Source organism: Epinephelus fuscoguttatus, linkage group LG11, assembly GCF_011397635.1.
Source record: "Epinephelus fuscoguttatus linkage group LG11, E.fuscoguttatus.final_Chr_v1".
In the NCBI taxonomy this organism is placed as follows: Eukaryota; Metazoa; Chordata; class Actinopteri; order Perciformes; family Serranidae; genus Epinephelus; species Epinephelus fuscoguttatus.
This window is the reverse complement of record NC_064762.1, coordinates 40,058,897-40,078,911: the sequence shown is the minus strand read 5'-3', so window position 1 is coordinate 40,078,911 and position 20,015 is coordinate 40,058,897. Positions and strand designations below refer to the sequence as shown.

At 40.6% G+C, this 20,015-nt stretch overlaps 2 protein-coding genes across 2 annotated transcripts; both read right to left on the bottom strand.

The window, feature by feature from the left end:
- Nucleotides 1-10,868: 10,868 nt before the first annotated feature.
- thbd (thrombomodulin) lies at nucleotides 10,869-13,347 on the bottom strand. The gene has a single exon (XM_049590686.1). It carries the CDS (start codon nucleotides 12,860-12,862, stop codon nucleotides 11,204-11,206), a length of 1,659 nt encoding a protein of 552 aa, XP_049446643.1. The 5' UTR covers nucleotides 12,863-13,347; the 3' UTR covers nucleotides 10,869-11,203.
- Nucleotides 13,348-15,101: 1,754 nt separating this feature from the next.
- On the bottom strand, nucleotides 15,102-19,405 carry LOC125897382 (fibulin-2-like). Its single transcript, XM_049590692.1, has one exon. The coding sequence runs from the start codon at nucleotides 19,205-19,207 to the stop codon at nucleotides 17,756-17,758; it is 1,452 nt and encodes a 483-aa protein (XP_049446649.1). The 5' UTR covers nucleotides 19,208-19,405; the 3' UTR covers nucleotides 15,102-17,755.
- Nucleotides 19,406-20,015: the final 610 nt, after the last annotated feature.

The window sequence follows — 20,015 nt, the reverse complement described above, 5'->3', positions numbered from 1 at the left end:
CTGCCGTCTGTCATTTTAAAAAATCATTAAAAAAAAATCAGAGTCAGTATATTAGAAGTCCATTAGGCACAGTAGGTGGCGACTTTTTTCACTAACATGGCATGTCCTTTTGATAACGATCCCGTGGATGAAGAAGCAGCATTACTGCGCAGAGAATTAAATATTCGTCGGGAGATGGTTATCAGACCACGCATAGATGTTTTAGCATTTCCAGACAATTATATTTTTGAGCTGTACCGTTTCACGTCACAGTCCATCATCTACATACACAACCTAATCCGTCCTTACATTTGCAACATTACCAATCGTAGTCATGCTCTCACATCCCAGCAGATATTATGTGTTGCGCTGCGTTTCTTTGCAAATGGAAGTTTTTTGTACAATGTCGGAGATGCTGAGCACTGTTTGCAGGGCAGTCAGAAAAGTGTGCTCGTTTTACGGGCATCTGCCTTCTTTCTGTTGGCTGAATAGAAGTATGTGTAAGTTTAAATAGGCTTAGCCTAGTTATTTAACAGAACATGATATAGATGAGAAGACATTTATGTGTGTGAAAACAGCATTATGTTGGGGATAAAACAACTGCACAGTCAAACAGCCACTTAATATTTACTTTACAATGTAAAACATGATCAAAATGAGGTACCCCCATGAGATTATGCTGAGCCTTACCTGTTTGAACAATGTGTTTACATTTCATCCTAAACTGCTGCCAAGTGCGCTTCTCCCCCGCGGGATTGCAGCTAAATGAAATAAATTAATAGGCTACCATTCAAGACCCGAGCAGTAATGTTCTCCCACGCTGTCTCCCTCTCTTTTGCAGCTGCAGCGGTGTTGCACTTCTTTTTGAAAACATGTGCAAACTCGCCGTATGAGCGCATTAAGATTTCTAATTCCAGTGGGGTGAAAAACGCAGCCCTCTTCCGCGTTGCCATGGTGACTCGTCGAATCGGGGCTCCATTGATGCTGGCTTTTTATAGTTGTGGTGCACGCGCTTAACTCCAAGTGAAACTACTCCGAGTTGATTAAACTGATTCAAATCAGCTCTGGAACCGGAAACTCAGAGTTTCCTATCTCAGCGTAGATCAACTCAGAGTTCAGTATTAGACTCAGAGTTTGTTAAACCTGCTTTGTGAAACGGACCCCTGGTCTTCTCTCTCTCTCTCCTCCTCCTCTCTGCTCTCCAGGTGCTATCAACCTGATTGGCCTACACCTGTAGAGTGTGGGTGCTTGCAGACTGGCCAATCACATCCAGAGCTCTTGCATAAAAGGACCATGCCTGCAGTGATCACTCTCTTCTCCTCTGCCTGCTAGAGCTGCTGTACATGTTGGGTGAACTTAGATGCACAAAACAAGGTCTTGTGGAGTGAGGTTTGTGGACATAGGTAAGATGGGGTACCCCTTACATTTCTTCATTCACGTAGGTATCCATTGTTGTAAAACACTAGGTTTTAGGGTTGGTGCCACCTCTGTATTTATTTTTGGTTAAGCTTCTTTTTTAGATAAGAGAATCAGGTTTTTGTTTGAGTTTTATTTAAAGTTCAGACTCAGTTTAGGTCCAGTTTTATTGTAATTCTTCCTGTTTATTTGGCACAACCACCTTGTCCCACCCTCCTCCACAATTGTGATCTTTTGTTAGTAGATTTAATTATCCAATAAACCATTTTCTTTGTGTATACACCCGCTCTGACTCCATCTTATTTTTTGATTGTTGTGTTGATGTCTCCTTTCTATCTTGCCATCAGGGGAGACGTAACAATTAGTTATCATGGTTTTACTCATACATCACATCTTTATGTAAGCGTTTTGATGTGGTTTGTGTATCGAGGCGACCAACTGCAGTGATCTTAATGAGTTGACGTTAGCTAGTCAGCTAGCTAAGAGTGAAGGATGTGTTGGATAACGCAAATAAACTCAAAATGGAGGGGTTTGGAGATCCTGTTACTACTATATTCAGCTGAATAGCACAACGACAAGATGTTACACTTGTGTTTAGAATGATGCCCTTTGTTTTTCATCCTTATATTTGATCCTTTGTTTTAATTACGTTTTCATAGCATTCCATCCTTTTAAAACTGAGGTTGTAATGAGTTAAAATGAAAGGAAATGTTGATTTTCTGTTTGAATAGTATGGATAGTTGGTAGTTGTTTATGAGAGATTGTTTAACTAGTCAGGAATATGATACATATCTCATATGATGCGGAGCTAGTTCAGGCAAGACAACAAATCCTGATCAACTGATCAGTCAAATGCTCTCCTCATCTGAGAAGGGTGGGTTAATTAAATGAAGAACAAGAGGGCAGAGCAAGATTCAGTGGATGTCCTCCTAGAGTTGTCATCAGTGCCTGATGCTGAGCCAGCACCACCTGCTGAGGATGAGCAACGGTGTCAAAACAGAATGTGCAAGGAAAAGTTTGACAGATTACAAAGGGAATGTAACAAGCTTAGGGAGGAAAACCAAAGGTTTAAAGACAGTATTAAATCAGTAACATTTGAATTGGCTTTTGAAAATCATGATGAAAAAGTGACAAGAATGACTGGAATCCCCACATATTCCAAGCTACAAGTAGTTTTAATATTTCTGATATCATTTCTACAGACTGGTACACATCTATCTCCCTTTCAGCAACTTCTGTTAACTCTTATGAGGCTGAAAATGAACCTTTCCCTTTCACTGCTCAGTTGTCTTTTTAGGATCTCAATTCCAACTGCCAGCAGAACATTTCGGAACCCCATTGAAGTGATACATGCAAGGCTTATCCCAACACGTGTTTTGGCCAAATCGAAGAGCTCCAGCACAGCTCTCAATGCCCATGGTATTTAGACAGGTCTTTCGTAGATGTGCCTGTATTATTGAGTGCTTTGAAATTTTTTATCAAAAGCCAAGAGACCTAAGAGCAAGAGCACAGACCTACTCAAAATACTAACATCACCATACCATGAAGATTGGTATAACACCACAAGGAACAGTGTCTTTCATATCAAAAGGCTGTGGCGGCAGAACATTAGACAAACACTTGACTGAGAACTGTGGGTTTTTTTAGATCGCCTAAACCCAGGTTAAGTGATATTGGCTAATAGAGGCTTTGATGTGGCACATTCAGCTGGTCTGTACAATACTGAGCTTAAGATCCCAGCCTTTACCAAAGGCAAAAAGCAACTTGGTCCCGTGATGTTGGAGTCAACACGAGTTGCACTTGCATCAGTACAGATCCATGTAGAGAGTTATAGGCGAGGCTAGAAATTGGTACACCATACTTCAAAGTACAGTAGGAATTCAAATGTGTGAAGCTGAGCATCCAAAAGGAGTAATTCCTCCAGACAAAATAGTCCCTGTGTGCTGTGCACTGACAAATTTGGCTCCCTCAGTTGTTCCTTTAGGCTTAACTCTAATGTTTACACAGTGGAATATTTTCATCAATGAAATAATGACTGACACTAATAAGTTCATAGTTTTAATCAAAAATATTTATTTCATGTTACTTGAATTTGTCCATTTAATTTTGTCCATGTCTGTATATACATTTTTATATATTTTAGAACACTTTTGCTTTGTGTGTTAAATAAAACACTTCAAACTCATACTGTGTTCTTTTTTTCCTGTTTAGTTATTTCCTGCACACAGTTGCTGCATTTCCAACTTGACATTTTCAAACATGTGGTGTAAAAATTTCAAACAACATTTGTCTATGTACTGTCTTTTACAGATTCCTGACTTGCACTGAAGTCTGTCATCATTATGCAGGACAGACACCCCACATTAACATCCTTTGCCCTCAGATGGTTTGGTGGCATGTGATGTGGGGCTGTAGACACACTTTGCTAGTAGCTGTGGAATGATGCACTTCTGGACAAACCTGTGTACCTTTTTACAGATGGTGTCAAGAAAGACATGATCAGGCAGGATTCTCTCTATGTGAATTTCCCCTTTGCCTCCCTTCCCTGGTCCCCAGACAGCAAAGTCACAGTAGCTAGCCTGTGAAAGGTGAATCTGTGTTTGCACCTGAAAATAGTACTGATGGTCCCTCTTCAATGAAAGTTTGCCCTTAACCTCTTGCAGACAAATTGTGCTGTCTTGTCTGCTCTTCTCCATTAATGTGCTCTCCCGAAGGCTGCTGGGCGCCTTAACCTCCAACAGACCCATTTCATGCCTTTGAGAAATTGGTTAAGTGTTGTTCAGTGTTTTTTTGTTTGTTTTTTAAATGCAGTCAGCTGCAAATGAAATATAAAAAACTGTATGTCTGCTTCTCACTTTGGTTTTATTCATATTCCACATATTGAACAAAGTAAAAGTTTATTCAGTGGCTATTTCAACTTGTAGTATCTTTTACCCACACACATCCTGTCTCATCCTGCTAAGTAGATGAACATGTGGAAGAAAGCAGAGGTGGTGGTCACATCCACCTCCATCTCCACCACGTCAGACAGAGGCAGAGAAGCTGGTCCTGAGTCAGGTCTCTGGGAGACCAGAGGCTGAGGGCGTACCTCACCCCCAGGACCCAACAAGAGGCAGACACACACTTATCTACAGATAGGCTAGTACTTTTTTTTTTTTTTTTTTTTTTTTTTTTTAAAATATGTATGTTTTTATTGCACTGTGTGGGCTGAGCACCCCATGATTTCATTGTACCATGTACAATGACAATAAAGTCTATTCTATTCTATTCTATAAGTTATTTAATGTTATCCTTAATGTGGCGGCAAATTAAAAACAAAGACTTTGAAACTGAGATGTTGGAAAAAATATAGGCCATGCCTACTGATTGTTACTTTTGTATTTGTAAGAAATAAAGAAAGCAAAATGAAATGTGAATGATTTCTCTTTTTCTGACTGCTGGAAGGTGATGGATTAACCTGCAAAGTGATAAGAACGCAGAGGATTGTTCAGATCTGAGAGCACGTCAGCGGTCAGCGGATTCTCTTCCAAGGTGTAAAACTAGACCTATGTGAATTATTTCTGCTTCAACATGATGGGATTGAGAAGGAAAGGACAGCTCCGTCAGACTCTGGGTTTCTTCAAGTAAACCTGCCAGCAAGCAGGTTGGGTTCACAGAGTCAGTTACCATGGTGACTGACACAAGAGTCAGTTACCATGGTGACTGACAGAGAGTTTAAGTTACCTCTCATTCTGGAATGGAAATCCCAGAGTTTCCCTCATCACTGGGTTCACTTACTCTAGTTTTCACATAAGCCGCTTTCTGGAATAGCCCTCTGCCCTACACACTGACTAATTATTAGAAAAACCAAAAGTAAAAGAAAAAAAAGTTTAAAAAGTTTAAAAGTCCTATGAGATTTTTCTGTGAAAACTCTTAATGACTCATGAATTAATGTTTGATAGCTACTGTTAGTTAAATTACCACCTCTTAAAACGGCAGCATTGTTTACCCAACCTGATCGGAAATATTGGTAACTGTCTGTGCTCTTGTAGCTACGCCTTTATTCTGGCAGCAGTGTAGGGTGATGAATTCTCCACCAGGTAAAATGTAAACATTGCCGAAGTCGAGCTTCTGCAGGGACCTGGCGTTTTTTTAAACAGCGTATACAGCAGCCAGTGCTGTGTGTGGGTCTCAATTGCCCTATACTTCCTAATTCCTTTTATACCTTTCCTTCCCAGCTGCTGACAGAAAGTTGCAGCGAAAGTCCACTTAAGCAGAGTGCAAACCATAGCTACATCAATGCATAGAACAACACTGCCATCTACTGGATGACGGTGTTGCTTTGTGTGAATCACAAGCTATTTGTTTGTGGATCTGTGTGGATTTCGACAGGAATGTCTCAAAATTACGTCACTGAGGAAAGAGATGCATGTGTGTGATCGGTGATCCACAAATGCTGAATCACACTTCACAAACAGAATTTTCAGTTTTACAAATGGCTTTTTTTTAACGAATAAAAAACAGATATTTACAAATACACATTTATTTGTAAAAACCAACACACAAGTTAAAAATACAAAATTTGTGTTTGTGGAAGGAATATTTGTATGCATAGAACAACACTGCCACCTACTGGTGAACAAATGAAAAAATGATATATTTACAAATACACATCTATTTGCAAAAACCAAAATATAAGTTACAAATTAGAAATTTGTATTTGTGGATAGCAAAACACGTGTGCAGATCAAGAAATATTTATAGATCACCCTCTGTGCATTTACAGGTATTAATGAGACAAATCTAACTCCATAGACTGATAGGTGGGCGTACTGTAAACAGCCAGAAAAAGAGGTGGGTATACCCTGTACAGCTGCATGTACCCTCCACTACACCATTGCTGCGAACGATTCAAGTAGTGAATGGAACACAGTGAAGACAGTCACTGACAAGTGGAATAAAATACAGAACAGTGACGTCACCAAGAACTGGATGTCCCTCCAAAATTGATGAAGAGACGAGGAAAACTGGTCAGGGGGGCTGCAAAGAGGCCTACAGCAACACTGAAGGAGCTGCCGGAATTTCTGGCAACAATCTTATATATTTTACATATGTTTGGACTATGGGGTTAGGGTCATGATACGGAAGCCTTTTCTTACAAAGGAAAACATCCAAGCCTGACGAAATTTTGCTAAGAAAATACACCAAATCTCCCAAAAGCATGTGGAAAATGTGTTATGGTCTGATGAAATAAAGGCTGAACTTTTTGGTCATAATTTCAAAAGGTATGTCTAGTGCAAAAACAACACTGCACATCACCAAAAGAACACCATACCCACTGTGAAGCATGGTGGTGGCAGCATCATGCTGTGGGGTTGTTGTTCTTCAGCTGGAACTGGGGCTTTAGTCAAGGTGGAGGGAACTACATGTAGGAACAGTTCCAAATACCAGTTAGTTTTGGCCCAAAACCTTCAGGTGTCTGCTAGAAAGCTGAAGATGTAGAGGAATTTTACCTTTCAGCACGAGGCCCAAACACACATCCAAATCAACAAAAGAATGGCTTCACCAGAGGAAAATAAAGTTTTGGAGCGGCCCAGCCAGAGCCAAGACCTAAATCCAACTGAAAACCTGTGGGGTGATCTGAAGAGGAGTATGCACAGGAGATGCACTTGCAATGTGATCGGAGCGCTTTTGCCAGGAAGAGTGGGCAAATACTGTGAAATCAAGATGTGGCAGGCTAATAAACTCCTAACCCCCTATTTTTGATTTGTTAAATGTATTTAAACTATTCTGCATGGGTACTTTTACTCTTAACACTTAAGTACATTTCCCTGATTGTACTTCCATACTTTATCTGAAATAACATTTTCAATGCAGGGCTTTTACTAGTAACACAGTGTTTTTACAGTGTGGTATTGGTACTTTTACTTCACCTGTAACAACAGGATAACACTCAGGAAAAATGCGGTTTACTTTATTTAAGTTTATCTACTAGTAGGGTCATTCCTGGAATTCTGTGCCATTTGAGTCCCCATGACATAAAATTGTATATTTTGTGTAAAAATGGACTAATGCTTCTTTTTAAAAGCTTGTCTTACACAATGAACCCACTTCTACCATAGAACAGAATGATATGTACGCAAGATTAATTAATTTCAAAACAATTACCATAATTTAGCACAAGTAGGTGAAACTGCCATGTCCCCAATCATGTTAGCTCAACTCAAATTACAAATATACCGTAAAACTTGAGTTAGTAGCCTGGGCTATTATTTGCCTTAAATTACTGAACTCAGCAGACTTATTTGGAACAGGCCTTTAATTCCTTTCACACAAAACTGTTGCTCAGCAATGATCAAATTGTTTATTTGAACCAGTATTAATATAACTTGTATAAAAGTGAGGCTTCAAATAATGAATTACAGATCATTCATTTGAGTTAGCTCCAAAAGACAAGGCATCAGAGCGAGAGAGCATTATGACATTCGTTTTACAATATGTAAAGATTCCAGCACCCGGCATACCGACACAACCTCACTTTATCCTGTTAAAACAATATTCACAACTTGGATGAATTTTTATGAAAAAAACTTGTTGATTCTTTTGATCAGTGGACCCTTACGGACCAAAGGAATTGGAATAGTTTACTGGGTAATCAAGGAATGGACACATATTCTGACTTTATGACAGCTTCAGAGGAAGGGAGTCACCCCTGTTTTTTTTCCCGATATGCTAGTAAATCTGAATGAATTACAATTTTCTCTGGTGCTCATGGTTTCAATAAAATGAACTTAACGATTGAATTGTGGAGACTCTAACCAAGCTAACAATGAGTAGCGTATCCATATTGACAGTAGTAAAAAAAGTATATTTGTGTGCAGGATCTATACAGGAAACTAATGTCAGCAACCCAGGCATCTAATTGAGACAGGCCTTATTTGTAAAAATGTGTATCCACACCGGCCTGGTAAAAGGGACAGGCCGTGTAATTGGGACCAGGCTTTTAATTTAAATTTTACTGTGAGTAATTGAAATAAAACAAATTATACATTTCTAATTACTGTTGTACAGCCTTATTTATATTACTCCTCTATATTACTCTGTTTTTCATCGAAATGACATGTGTTGTTGTTCAATGGTGTAAAGTCCACCCTGTTACTCTGACGTCCACCCTGTTATCTGTGTGTTATTTTTGATAATAATGGAATAAAATTAACAAATAGTAAGCATGTCTTTGTGGTTTTTGCATGCTATAAAAAAAATGAAATTACTAAAAAAATAGGGCCAACTTCCTTTGAATTGCCCCTTTATTCAAAAAGGAATGTGTTGAAATTAGAGTGCTCCACAAAATAAAACAACTTTTTTTTTAAAATAATGGTTGTTTGTGAATACTTATTAAAAATATTTTAAGGATGAAGTAAGGGACATTTTAACTTTTATCTTAAAAATATACAATTTATAATAACTGTTTCAAAACCACATATTGATAGAGATGAGAATGTCCTGCAACAGGGTGGACATTTGGTCTCTTTCACAAGCAAATACTTTGGTCAAAATTATTAGATCAGGGGTGTCAAAGGGTCCAAACTGGCCCACAAGAGGATTTTGTTTCTGCACTGTAACTAATGGTAATGACTTACAGTTTTTTGACCAGATTTCAAATGTCTATAAACTTGGGAATTTTTTTCCTATTATTCCAGGTCAGAGATTACTTCAATAAAGAAATTAAACAGACAGAGGACAGTGAACCCAATTTGACTAATATATTCACTGATGTATATAAGACAAAAGACAACAGACATTTTATATCACGACTATATGATAGATTACAAAATTCCAAAAATTATTCCACTACCCAGATCAAACAGAAATGGGAGAGGGAATCAGGCCTGGAGATATCTGAGAATGACTGAGAATGATATTTGGGAGGGATAAACTAGGACCACCAATTCAAGATGCTGGCAGGAGTTCTGATGGAAAAACTTATGATATTTTGTGACTCCAACATTGAAATTTCTACAACAGGGGTCCCAGGGGCGGGATGAATGCTATGAGGAACATCTTTGGAATAGAATTTGACTGTTCTTTTGTCATATTGTACTTAGGCAAAACTCCAGACAATCTCATGACCCAGGACAAATACCTTTACAAAGTACTTTTGGCCGCAAGCAAGAAAGCCATCACACGGAGATGGCTACATAAGCCCTCCTTCAAAGGATGACTGGATTGCAATCATTAAAGAAATTCACTGGATGGAGAAACCTACCTTTTTTTAGGACTGCGATTTGACCAATATATAAAATACTGGAAAAAATGGTCCATATACATAAAGGGATGCAACCTATTGACTATTTAGTTGAAAAACCCTGCTCTGTACCATTGTGTGGCTCCTACCAACCTTTATTCCCCACCCCGCTTTTTTGCTCTCCTTTTTTTCTCTTCTTCTTCTCTTCCCTACAACTTGAAAACACCAATAAAAATAAAGTTAAAAAAAAAAAAAGATGACTTTGTACACCTACTGTTGATGCCCTTGTGAAAGCTGAGAGGTTTCAGGAGAAATTTAAACAGTGAATAGATACTTCATGAAAAATACTGAGTCAGATTTTCCACCCTGACCAGAATACAGTTATTTAAAATAAAAATGAATACTTTCTGTGGTCATGTTTAAAGATATTGAAAAATGTGCAACATATTGTCAACCAGCAGCTTCAGTACCAGACATCTATGTTAAAACTATATTAATGGAACCCTGCTGCTGAGGCACTGACAAAACTTAAGACTGTAAATGGTTTGTAAGGCGGGGGATGACTCAACCTGCTTCTTCAACAGCTTCCACTTTAGATGTTTTTAGAACATACTTCTTTACACAAAATGGAAAACATGTGAAGGGATTGTCATTTATAGATTAATATGCAGTGGTTTTACTGGTCCGGCCCACTGGAGATCAAATTGGGCTGTATGTGGCCCATGAGCTAAAATGAGTTTGACAACCCTGCATTAGATCATAATATTCTGAACTGGACAGATGTATTTTCCTTAGTTAAAAAAGCCCTCATTTAGATGAAATAAAATCTTTTACATTTTTTGATAGATCAAAACCAGGCTGAAACGGCACCAATTGGTATGACTCAGTACATCAGTTTCACCACTGCTTAAAATATTCTGTCTTTTTTAATGACATCTCTCCAATTCTTGGTTATGCGCACACAGCATCACAACTGCCCTTATATAGTGTTTAGGGGGCGTTACCTAGTGACTTCTGATCAAGTGGGATTCATCATCACCTGATTAGGGGGAGATTTGGTGCATCTGAAGTTTATGTCTTTTATTTTTTTTTCTGTTAGAAACATTTGAAATTTAAGAGAATGTTGCTTCATGAGGTAGCATGATCTGCAATTCTCTTCTTTGTCCACAAGGTGGGGCAGTCAGCCTGTCTGAGGCAGGATTTGCTGAGAGCATTTAAAAGAAAAAAAAAAACCCACACGTATCCTCCATTCACATTTTCATAATTTAATAATGTTCCAGCACAAACTTTTTTAAAAAACAAAGTTCTTTGTCATGATTTATTACATTGCATCTGGTGTATGAGAGTTGAATGGTAGATAAAACCTGTCCTTTCAGACAGGGAACAAAATGAGAATATTTGTATTATACTGTTGTCCTGTAAGTTTATGGTGGCTTTATCTCTCTTGTGGCATCACCACATTCCTACCTCGGATTGTTTGGCTGTGAAACGAACATCATTCAAAACCTGTCCCAACAGTTTCTGCAGTTGTGTCCTAGGCTCGGCCTGTACATTCACATGTCGCGCTTTAGCTGTCTTTATCATTTACGCGTCACTCGTCACATGATGTAAACCGTGAGCTTCGCCCTCCGGAGCTTTGAGCGTGCCGGCGCTCTCCATCTTCCCTCTGTTGCAGAGCATGTAATGAGCCAGAAACACCACCAAGACGATAAAAAAGACAGTGCACACTATTATCGCCACAAAAGCCCCCACTGTCACCGCTGACGGTTGCCTTGTTGGTTCTGGATGTGGCACGGGGGATGCGGTGGGGATGGGGATGTTCGGAGTCGGACTCGCACCGGAGCCCTCCAGCCCTCCATCTGTGTCCGTATCATCTCTGTTTTTAACGCACTTATATTGTTCAACTAGTGTATATCCTGGAGAGCATGCGCACACATAGCCGCCGAACGTGTTCGTACAATCTTGATCGCAATAAAGGAAAGAGCACTCGTCCATGTCAATACAAACCGTATGGTCTTCCCTTTCCTCCGCCACATAACCATCAGGGCAGTAGCACTGGAATCTGTCATTCGGGTCGCACTCGGCGGCGCACTCCTCCTTCCCACAGTGAAGTTTACACTTATTCGGTGCCTTTGGGTCCTCTTTATAGCCATCATAACATGAGCACCTGTAGCTACCAGGAGTGTTGTCGCACAAGTGCTCACATGGAGCGGACACACACTCGTCCACGTCGACGCACAGACCGCTGCTCAGCTTGTATCCATCCTTGCAGACGCACTGAAAGCCGCCGACGGTGTTGACGCACATGAAGTTCTCCCCGGGACACTGCCGCTCGTCCCTGCAGTCATTAAAGTCCACGCAAGACCTGCCATCCTCAGCCAGCTTAAATCCGTGGTCACACATGCACGCGTATGAGTCTCCAGTCTCGTAGCAGGCGTGCGCACAGCGCAGTGCCAGGCACGGGTCGCCTGCGGCCACTTCGCAGGTGATTTTATTTGCAGGGTTGACACTATGTCCGGACGGGCAGTAGCAGGAGGGCACATTATTGGGGTCTGCTGCGCATTTGTACTCACACCCACCTTCTTCTATCTCGCAGCTCCAAGGCGCCTGCAGCCACTGCTGGGAGAAGCAGACGTATTTAGTCTCAGCTGGCATCCGGATAGCGGTGCTTCCAGGTGGCAAAGACAGCAAGTCCTCGCTCTCAAGCCCCATGGGAGTCCTGTAGGTGACAGTCTCACTATCTGCAACCACTAGATTTTTGCACGGGTAAGTGAAGCTGTACTCACAATAAAACCCATCCGCTAGTTCGTCGCATGGTGCCTGGATCCAAGTGAACTTGTCCTCTTGAGAAACGGAGATGCAGCGAGGAGAAGAACAGCTGCTGTCAAAACTCGGCGCCCAGTTTGAGAAGTCAGTTACGTTGTCTCCGGTGTCCCACTCGAAACCTCTCATCTCAGCAGCAGCGTCTGGACAGCCGCTCGTTAGATGCAAACCGATCCAGAACCGCCCCGCGAAGTTTCCCAACAAGCCAGAAATAATATCATGGGATACAGTCGACCGCACTGTCATTAAGTGGCCACCTTGATCTCTACATTGGTTCTGCGCGGTTGTGAAATCGCTGGGATCTTGGAGCACAGTGAAACAGTGAGTCCCGATGCAGTATCCACTACTCGGCTCTATCCCGACGGCTCTTCCCAGCAGGAGAGTCAACACAACAACAAAGAGTCTCGTAACATCCATCATGTTTGAACCTCGGTTGTGTCCGTCTAAGTTCTCGCGCTTTCCAGCAGTCTATAGGCTTGTTTGTTTGACAAAATGTTTTGCTCGCATTTATAACCCCCCAACTCCATGTTAGCGCCCCGGCTGAGGAAGGAAGTCGCTCCTAATCAGCATGCAGCTCACTGTCCCTTCAAAAACTTTCTCATCTGCACGGCGGACCACATCCCCAATTACGCACGGCTTTTACGCATGTACGTAGCGACGCCGCGTGCACGCAAGGGGGGAGGGGGGGCGTTGGGCTCTACCAAACGCCCCTCATTTGCAGTAGTCCCTCCCAACTCCACTCTGCACTGAGTGTACAAGTAGTTTGTAGTCTCGTGTTCTGACAGACATGTGATGATTTTCCAACACATTTTCTCTTGTATTATACATTTTTCTGAATATGAACTTTATCATGTCTCAAAACAAGGCAAAATAAAGAAGAGGGTAAGACCGTGTGGTCACAAGAGGTCACCTAAAAAAAATGCAGAAATGGATTGGTTTTGCTTGTTTTGAGCAAAAAAAATTATAAAATAAGTGTAATATAACATCACATTTCCTTCACATCCTTATTGTGAGGTCTATAGACTTCAGCCATCTCTATGTCTGTAATGCACAGTATGTGTTATAAGGACAAGGTGAAGGAAAGGAAGGTTATTTCTCTGTAAGTGTTCAGTTTCTCTCCCTCTTATCTCCTGATATTTTTGTTTATACATACACAGGGCTATGACTTGTTCACAATCATTGTTAAGAAAGGCCAGGTGATGCAAAATTCAAAACTTTATAAATGTTCTGACTCCTGAAACCGTGTACCAACAATCAGCAGCCACAGGCTCCTCTAAACAGCTGCCTAGCACTCTGAAAACTCAAATAACTGATGCCCACAAAGCAGGAGAAGGCTGTAGGAAGCTAGCAAAGTGTTTTCAGGTAGCTGTTTACTCAGTTTGTAATGTAATTAAGAAATGGCAGTTAACAGGAACTGTGGAGGTCAAGTTGAGGTCTGGCAGACCAAGAAAACTTTCTAAGAGAGCTGCTTATAGGATTGTTAGAAAGGCAAATCGAAACTCTTATTTGACTGCAAAAAAGACCTGCAGAAAGATTTAGCAGACTCTGGAGTGGTGGCGCACTGTTCTACTGTGCAGAGACACCTGTACAAATATGACCATGGATCATCAGAAGAAAACCTTTCCTGTATCCTCACCACAGAATTCAATGCAAGAAGTTTGCAAAGGAACATCGTAACAAGCCTGATGCCTTTTAGAATCAAGTCCTGTGGACTGATGACGATAATGCAAAGGTATCTTTGGAGAAAAAAGGGAGATGCCCCAAGAATCTCACAGAGCTAGAAGCCTTTTGCAGGGAGAATGGGTGAAAATCCCCCAAACAAGAGCTGAAAGACTCTTAGCTGGATATAAAAAGTGTTTAGAAGCTGTGATACTTGCCAAGGGGGGCGCTAATAAGCACTGACCATGCATGGTGCCCAAGCAGACCCTTTCCTTTTTTGTTATTTTAAAACTGTAAAAGATTGAAATTAAAAAGTAATCTTGCTTAAAATATTAATGAAATGTGTCATCTTTAAATTTTTGTCTTTTTTAGATCAGTTCTTCTACTTACTTAACTATTCACAACAAACAAAATTTTGACTGGGGGTGCCAAACTTTTACATGGCACTGTACATCTACATGTAGTGTAAATATAATATATGAGCCTTCTGTGGGTCTCACACCACCTTTTAGTCTTTATCACTTTATTTATCATTCAATAGTGACATATTCATCGACCAAAAAATCAAACACTGCATTGAGTAAAAGCTTTCATTATGCCTGTTAAACAGACATACAGTATAGTGGCTGAGCATATCGGAATGAGGTGCAAATGTGTTATCATATGTGTAGACCATAGCAGCACAGTTTTACATTCATGTTAAGTTGATCTCTCAAAGCCTGCAGCACAGCATCTGTGGCTCTGAGAGCAGTCTGTTATACAGTAAGGTGAACAGCATCCAACTTCATGGGAATGTCAGTGGTAGCAATATACAGCCAGTACAGCACCTCAGGATTAACAGTGAATACTGGAATGTCAGTCTGATATTTGTAATATTCTGATGCACAAAACGCGACTGAACTATAACTGTTTCATTTAGTAGGGGAGAGCGGGGTCAGTTAGGACATTAAGTTGTCTCGTCATTTTTCTTCTGCCATACTGTTTTAGTTGTGCCACATACAAAAAAAAACCCAAAACATGTGGGACAGATGATGTTTTTTGGCTTATCAGTTGATGCTAATGTTAGCGTCTGCATTTTGTGTTGGTAGCTATCACAGGATTCCTGCTCTTGGCATGGTTGTGACAGTATTGTTTATAGGTCTTTCACTGTTACTAATCAACAAAAAGTAGACAAAAACAGGACAAAGGCTTTTTGTTATTGAATAAGAACAACTGTGAGGTCATTGAGTGTAAAATAGGAATGCATGAACTTAATATAGGTCTACATAAATAATCCTGACCATATTTTCAATGTGCAGAGTCGACTATTTAACTTTTTCTGAACTCTCAAGTTGTTGTTATTGACTTTTTTTTTTGTTTTTTGTTTTTTTTTTTCAAATAAAACACACTCAATAGCTTACATAAACCTATAGGCTACATGTAGCCTATTAAGGACAGCCAAATTCCATCTCAGTAATTTATGAAAATGTAATTTTACAAATGTTATCTTTTTAACAAAGAAATGTGTGTACATTGTAAATATAAGACATTCAAATTTATACTTTTGTTCTCCAATTTAAGTGACTTAAGTCTCAACTGACCCTACCTCCGGTCCCAACCATCCTGGGGTCCCAACCATCCTGGGGATAAATATTTTGTTATTACTGTTCAAGTAGTCTGTGAGTAATGGAAGATTGCTTTGTGTCGATACAAGTGTCCCAAATGACCCCACTCTTCCCTACTATCTGCAGTATAATGTGGTGCTATGTCTTAAAATGAATTGTGTTTCCAAATCAACACCTGCAGAGTCACAATTCATTCTGCAGGTGGAATAGTATGTGGACTTATTTTTTTCCAAGTATGCATAGACATATTGATGTCGAAATTTACAAAGTCACTAAACATCAGACATTGCAGAATGTGGATTTGTTATTTTGGAATGATAGCCCTCAGGTATTTACATTTGAAAATGGTCTATAAAGCTGGAATACGTGCTGCTGTGAGTTAATATGCAACAGAAACAGCTCCTATAGCAACCAATACATCCTGAAACAAACCGGGGTTCACTTCAAAACTAGACATAGTGTAAGTCTGTCTGAAATATCAAAAATCCCAAACCATGTCACATATTTCATCAGTCATAGCGACTCACTGTTGCCATGTATCACACACCAACACAAACACATCATGTGCATTTGACTAAAGACATCTTTCTGGCTCCTTGTATCGATAATAAAAGTTTAAATGTTATTTTACCAAAACATAAAACCATTAAGATTTAACTAAATAAGTTCACAAATACAGTTTATATTACAACCGGCGTGAAGTTACATTACTTGCGATACGCAACATGACGATGTCAGGCAAAGGCACATTTAGTTTTCCTTTTTACGACAAAGAGTTGAACTACAGTGCAGTCCAGTGTTATTAGACAGCAACAAGTAAAATCGAACATTAAACTGGTTCTGTTAGGAGACAATCTTGTCTTTACAGACACTCTATGAGTGGTTTGTATTAAATTGCTGGATTTTTTTTAAGCGTTTGAGGAAACTGCTCTATAATTATTATAAAAAAGTGATCATACTAATTTTTTAGTACCATTACTATTAGTCTTTTCTTGTGTAACAGCATCCCTTTTTATATGTAACTCCATAAACTAGCTCAATTGTGAAGGGAAACTCATTTTTTTTAATTTCTCAAACAAAAGGGTTGATAACTAGGGATGCACCGATTTATTTGCTCAGCATTGGTATTGGCTGATAAGATGACATTCACTGATGGCAGTGGTCAATGTTTTCTGTTGTGTCACATCACTTTTGTGCAGGATAAAAGCAGGGCTTGAGAGTAACGGTCACAAAATTCAATTAATCAGCAGGTACAAGAAGAACACAGTGACTGACAAATGGGCTCCGTGATCTCACTGTTGTGTGATAATATGAGAATTAGCAGCTGGTGTCCCGCAGACGATAAAAAATATTTGGGACTAACAGAAATCTTCTCTAGGACGTCATTATGACAAACAGACACAGTAAACTCACCATTGTTGCATCAGAGGACGCACCTTGTAGTTCCCCTGACCATGCAACACTGTGAACAACAAATCTGTGTTAAAATCAGCAGGAGGAGAGCCAGTTATCGTTAGCGGTTCGCTGTTAATAGCTGGTGGTTGCAACTAACAGCTGACAGTGGTTACACTGAGTTACATTATGATGCGTTCAAGCTCTATTCAGTAAAAATGAGTTTTATATCAAGGTAAATTATTAACGCTCTCATGCGGTGTTCTAATGTAATCTGGTAAAATGTATTTTTGGGTGAGAAACTTGAATAAATAAAGGCAGTTTGAAGGAGAGATTCGATGATGTTTTCAAAGCAATATAAAATAAACATTAGAGAGGGAATTATCATATATTATACAGTGCAAAAGCCTTTCGAAGCAGTTATTCTTTGAAAGAACGCATTTTTCATGTGAAAGGTTATAACCTTTAATAGGTTACCTTTAAAAGGTTATGATTGCAGCTTTATGGATAACCAGTTTCCCATTAACACTGCCTATGGAAAACTGTGAAACAGTCCTATACTGTTTATTGTACATCTCTGAGAGAGGAAAACAGTGCAATGTGCCATAAGAATAAGGTCCAAAAGCAGCATACTTCTTTACAGGTGTGATTTAAGTATCTATGGGTCATTTTTAGACTTGTCAAACGATAACCTCTTGTACGTCTCTGTGGTCACCTGCTGCAGATAGTAAATATCAATATCTGGATGTTTGAAAGAGGTCAGCTCAAATTTGCCACAACGTTTGACAGTGTTGTGGATCAGGAAAAACAGCAGTACTGCACACAGTGCCATGAACACGGTGATACCCAGGATGCTGCCGGTCTTGATGTAAGAGGGCACAACGGCTGGGTAGGCACTTGCGGGTGTTGGGTTTGAGTGAGTGAAGCCTGATCCATCCTCCTCCTCTTCTTCCATGGGTATGCACTTGTGCCCATCGTGGTCCAGCTTGAAACCCTCATCACACAAACATCTGTAACTACCGAATACGTTTTCACACTTGAAATCACACGAGTCACTCTCACATTCATTTATGTCTGTGCACAAGGGTTCCGTGCCTACAATGTCTTGAATATAGCCATCAGGACAGAAACACTGATAGTTCTCCGCGTCATTCTGGATGCACATGCCTGGACAGTCTCTCTCAGTGCAGATCACCTCACACTTGGTGGGGTCGTGGGGTGACACCCTAAACCCTTCTCGGCACCCACACTCATAAACCCCGTTGGATTTGTTACACTTCATGTGCTCACACTTCACACAGATTGAAACGTTTACACACACTCCATCCTCCTTAAGGAAGCCATCTTTGCACCTGCAGCTAAACCCCCCCTCGGTAATGTGACACTCCTCATCTTCACCTGTGCACGGGTTCTCCTCGCACGGACCTCTGGTGCAGGCGAAGTTGTTGGGATGAAGAGTTTTCCCTGCGGGACAGAGGCAGGTGTGTGTTTGTGGTGATGGAGAAGCGCAGATATGCTCACAGCCGCCCCCAAGCACCTCACAGTTCCAGGGAGCTTTCAACCAAACGCTGGAGAAACACATATGCTTTGAGTCCGGATATTTACCGTCAACCTTTTTCTGTACAGCGATCGTTCCTGGTGGAAACGCTTCCGAATCGTACAGCTCGAAGTCCCAATGGCTGGTGTATTTTACCTGTGCGCCTTCACCTGTCATCAAACCACTGCACGGCTCATCCAATGTATACTGGCACAGAAATCCATCCATGGTGTCGCGGCAGGGCTTCCACAGCACCGTCGGGTCCTGTCCCATCGACACGAAGATGGAGGGACAGTCTCGGAGACCCGCCGCTGCTTCCTCTGCTGACGCATCCAACCAGAAATGACCGCTGACCGGACTCTTCAGTATCTTCACAAAGTCTCCAAAGCTGTACTTTAATAACTGTCCGCCCGAGTCTCTGCAGTGTTTCTGAGCGCCTGCATGATCCTCGGGATCCTGGAAAAGCGCAAAACATTGATTCTCGGCGCAGTGTCCTAAGTGAGACTGGACCGTTTCCTCCAGCGCGCAGAGAAAAACCGCGCCGATAAGCAACGCCTGTGTTGGAGGAATCATGCTGTCGATCTTAGAAAAGCTGCCGACGGTGACCTGTTGTGGTTAAAACCTCTGTGTTCGACGATCTGAAGCTGACACAGCGACTGAAAGCTGACCATAGTCCCAATTTATAAAAGCCTCCAACTGTATTTTTTTTCTGGGACCCAGGCGAGGAAGGAAGTTCCGTTCTGGCACAGCGTGAAAAGCCCCGGTCTGATTGCTCAACCCCCACGCTGTCCAAATGCCTTATCTCAAAGAGACGGGCCCATCAAAACACACACACACACACACACACACACACACACACACACGCACGCACGCACACACGCACGCGGGTACGTGAACTTTTAATAAGAGAGGGATGAACAATATCCCTTAATCCTCTCCCATGAGTGGCTCTTCCCTTTCCCTGTTTAGATATTACCTTTAAAGTCACATGGGAAAAGAGACTGCTGCCCTAAAAAACACTCTCACAAATCCTACACATTTATTAAACCATGTTAAGCAAAAAAAAATGCATAATGGTAAAATGCTATAGGCCTATAATATCAAAATTTGACATTTTTCATATCTAAAAGTGAAAATAAATAAATAAATAAATAAATAGAAACCCCCGTTATAGATTAGGGGTGGGAATTGATACAGCATAGTATTATAATATTTTTGCTTACTTAAATAATAAAATCAGTTACCTTTTCAGTCCAATACATACATTTTTCTGCAAATAAAATCATTTGGGCCTAAGTCAGATGAACAGACTGAAAATGTTCCCTTATTAGAATAATATAGATGTTGACAAAGTTGTCCTTTGAGGAAATAATTTACAGTT

Coding starts and splice junctions, on each gene's coding strand:
- thbd (XM_049590686.1), bottom strand. CDS start 12,862: ATGATGGATGTTACGAGACTCTTTGTTGTTGTGTTGACTCTCCTGCTG.
- LOC125897382 (XM_049590692.1), bottom strand. CDS start 19,207: ATGATTCCTCCAACACAGGCGTTGCTTATCGGCGCGGTTTTTCTCTGC.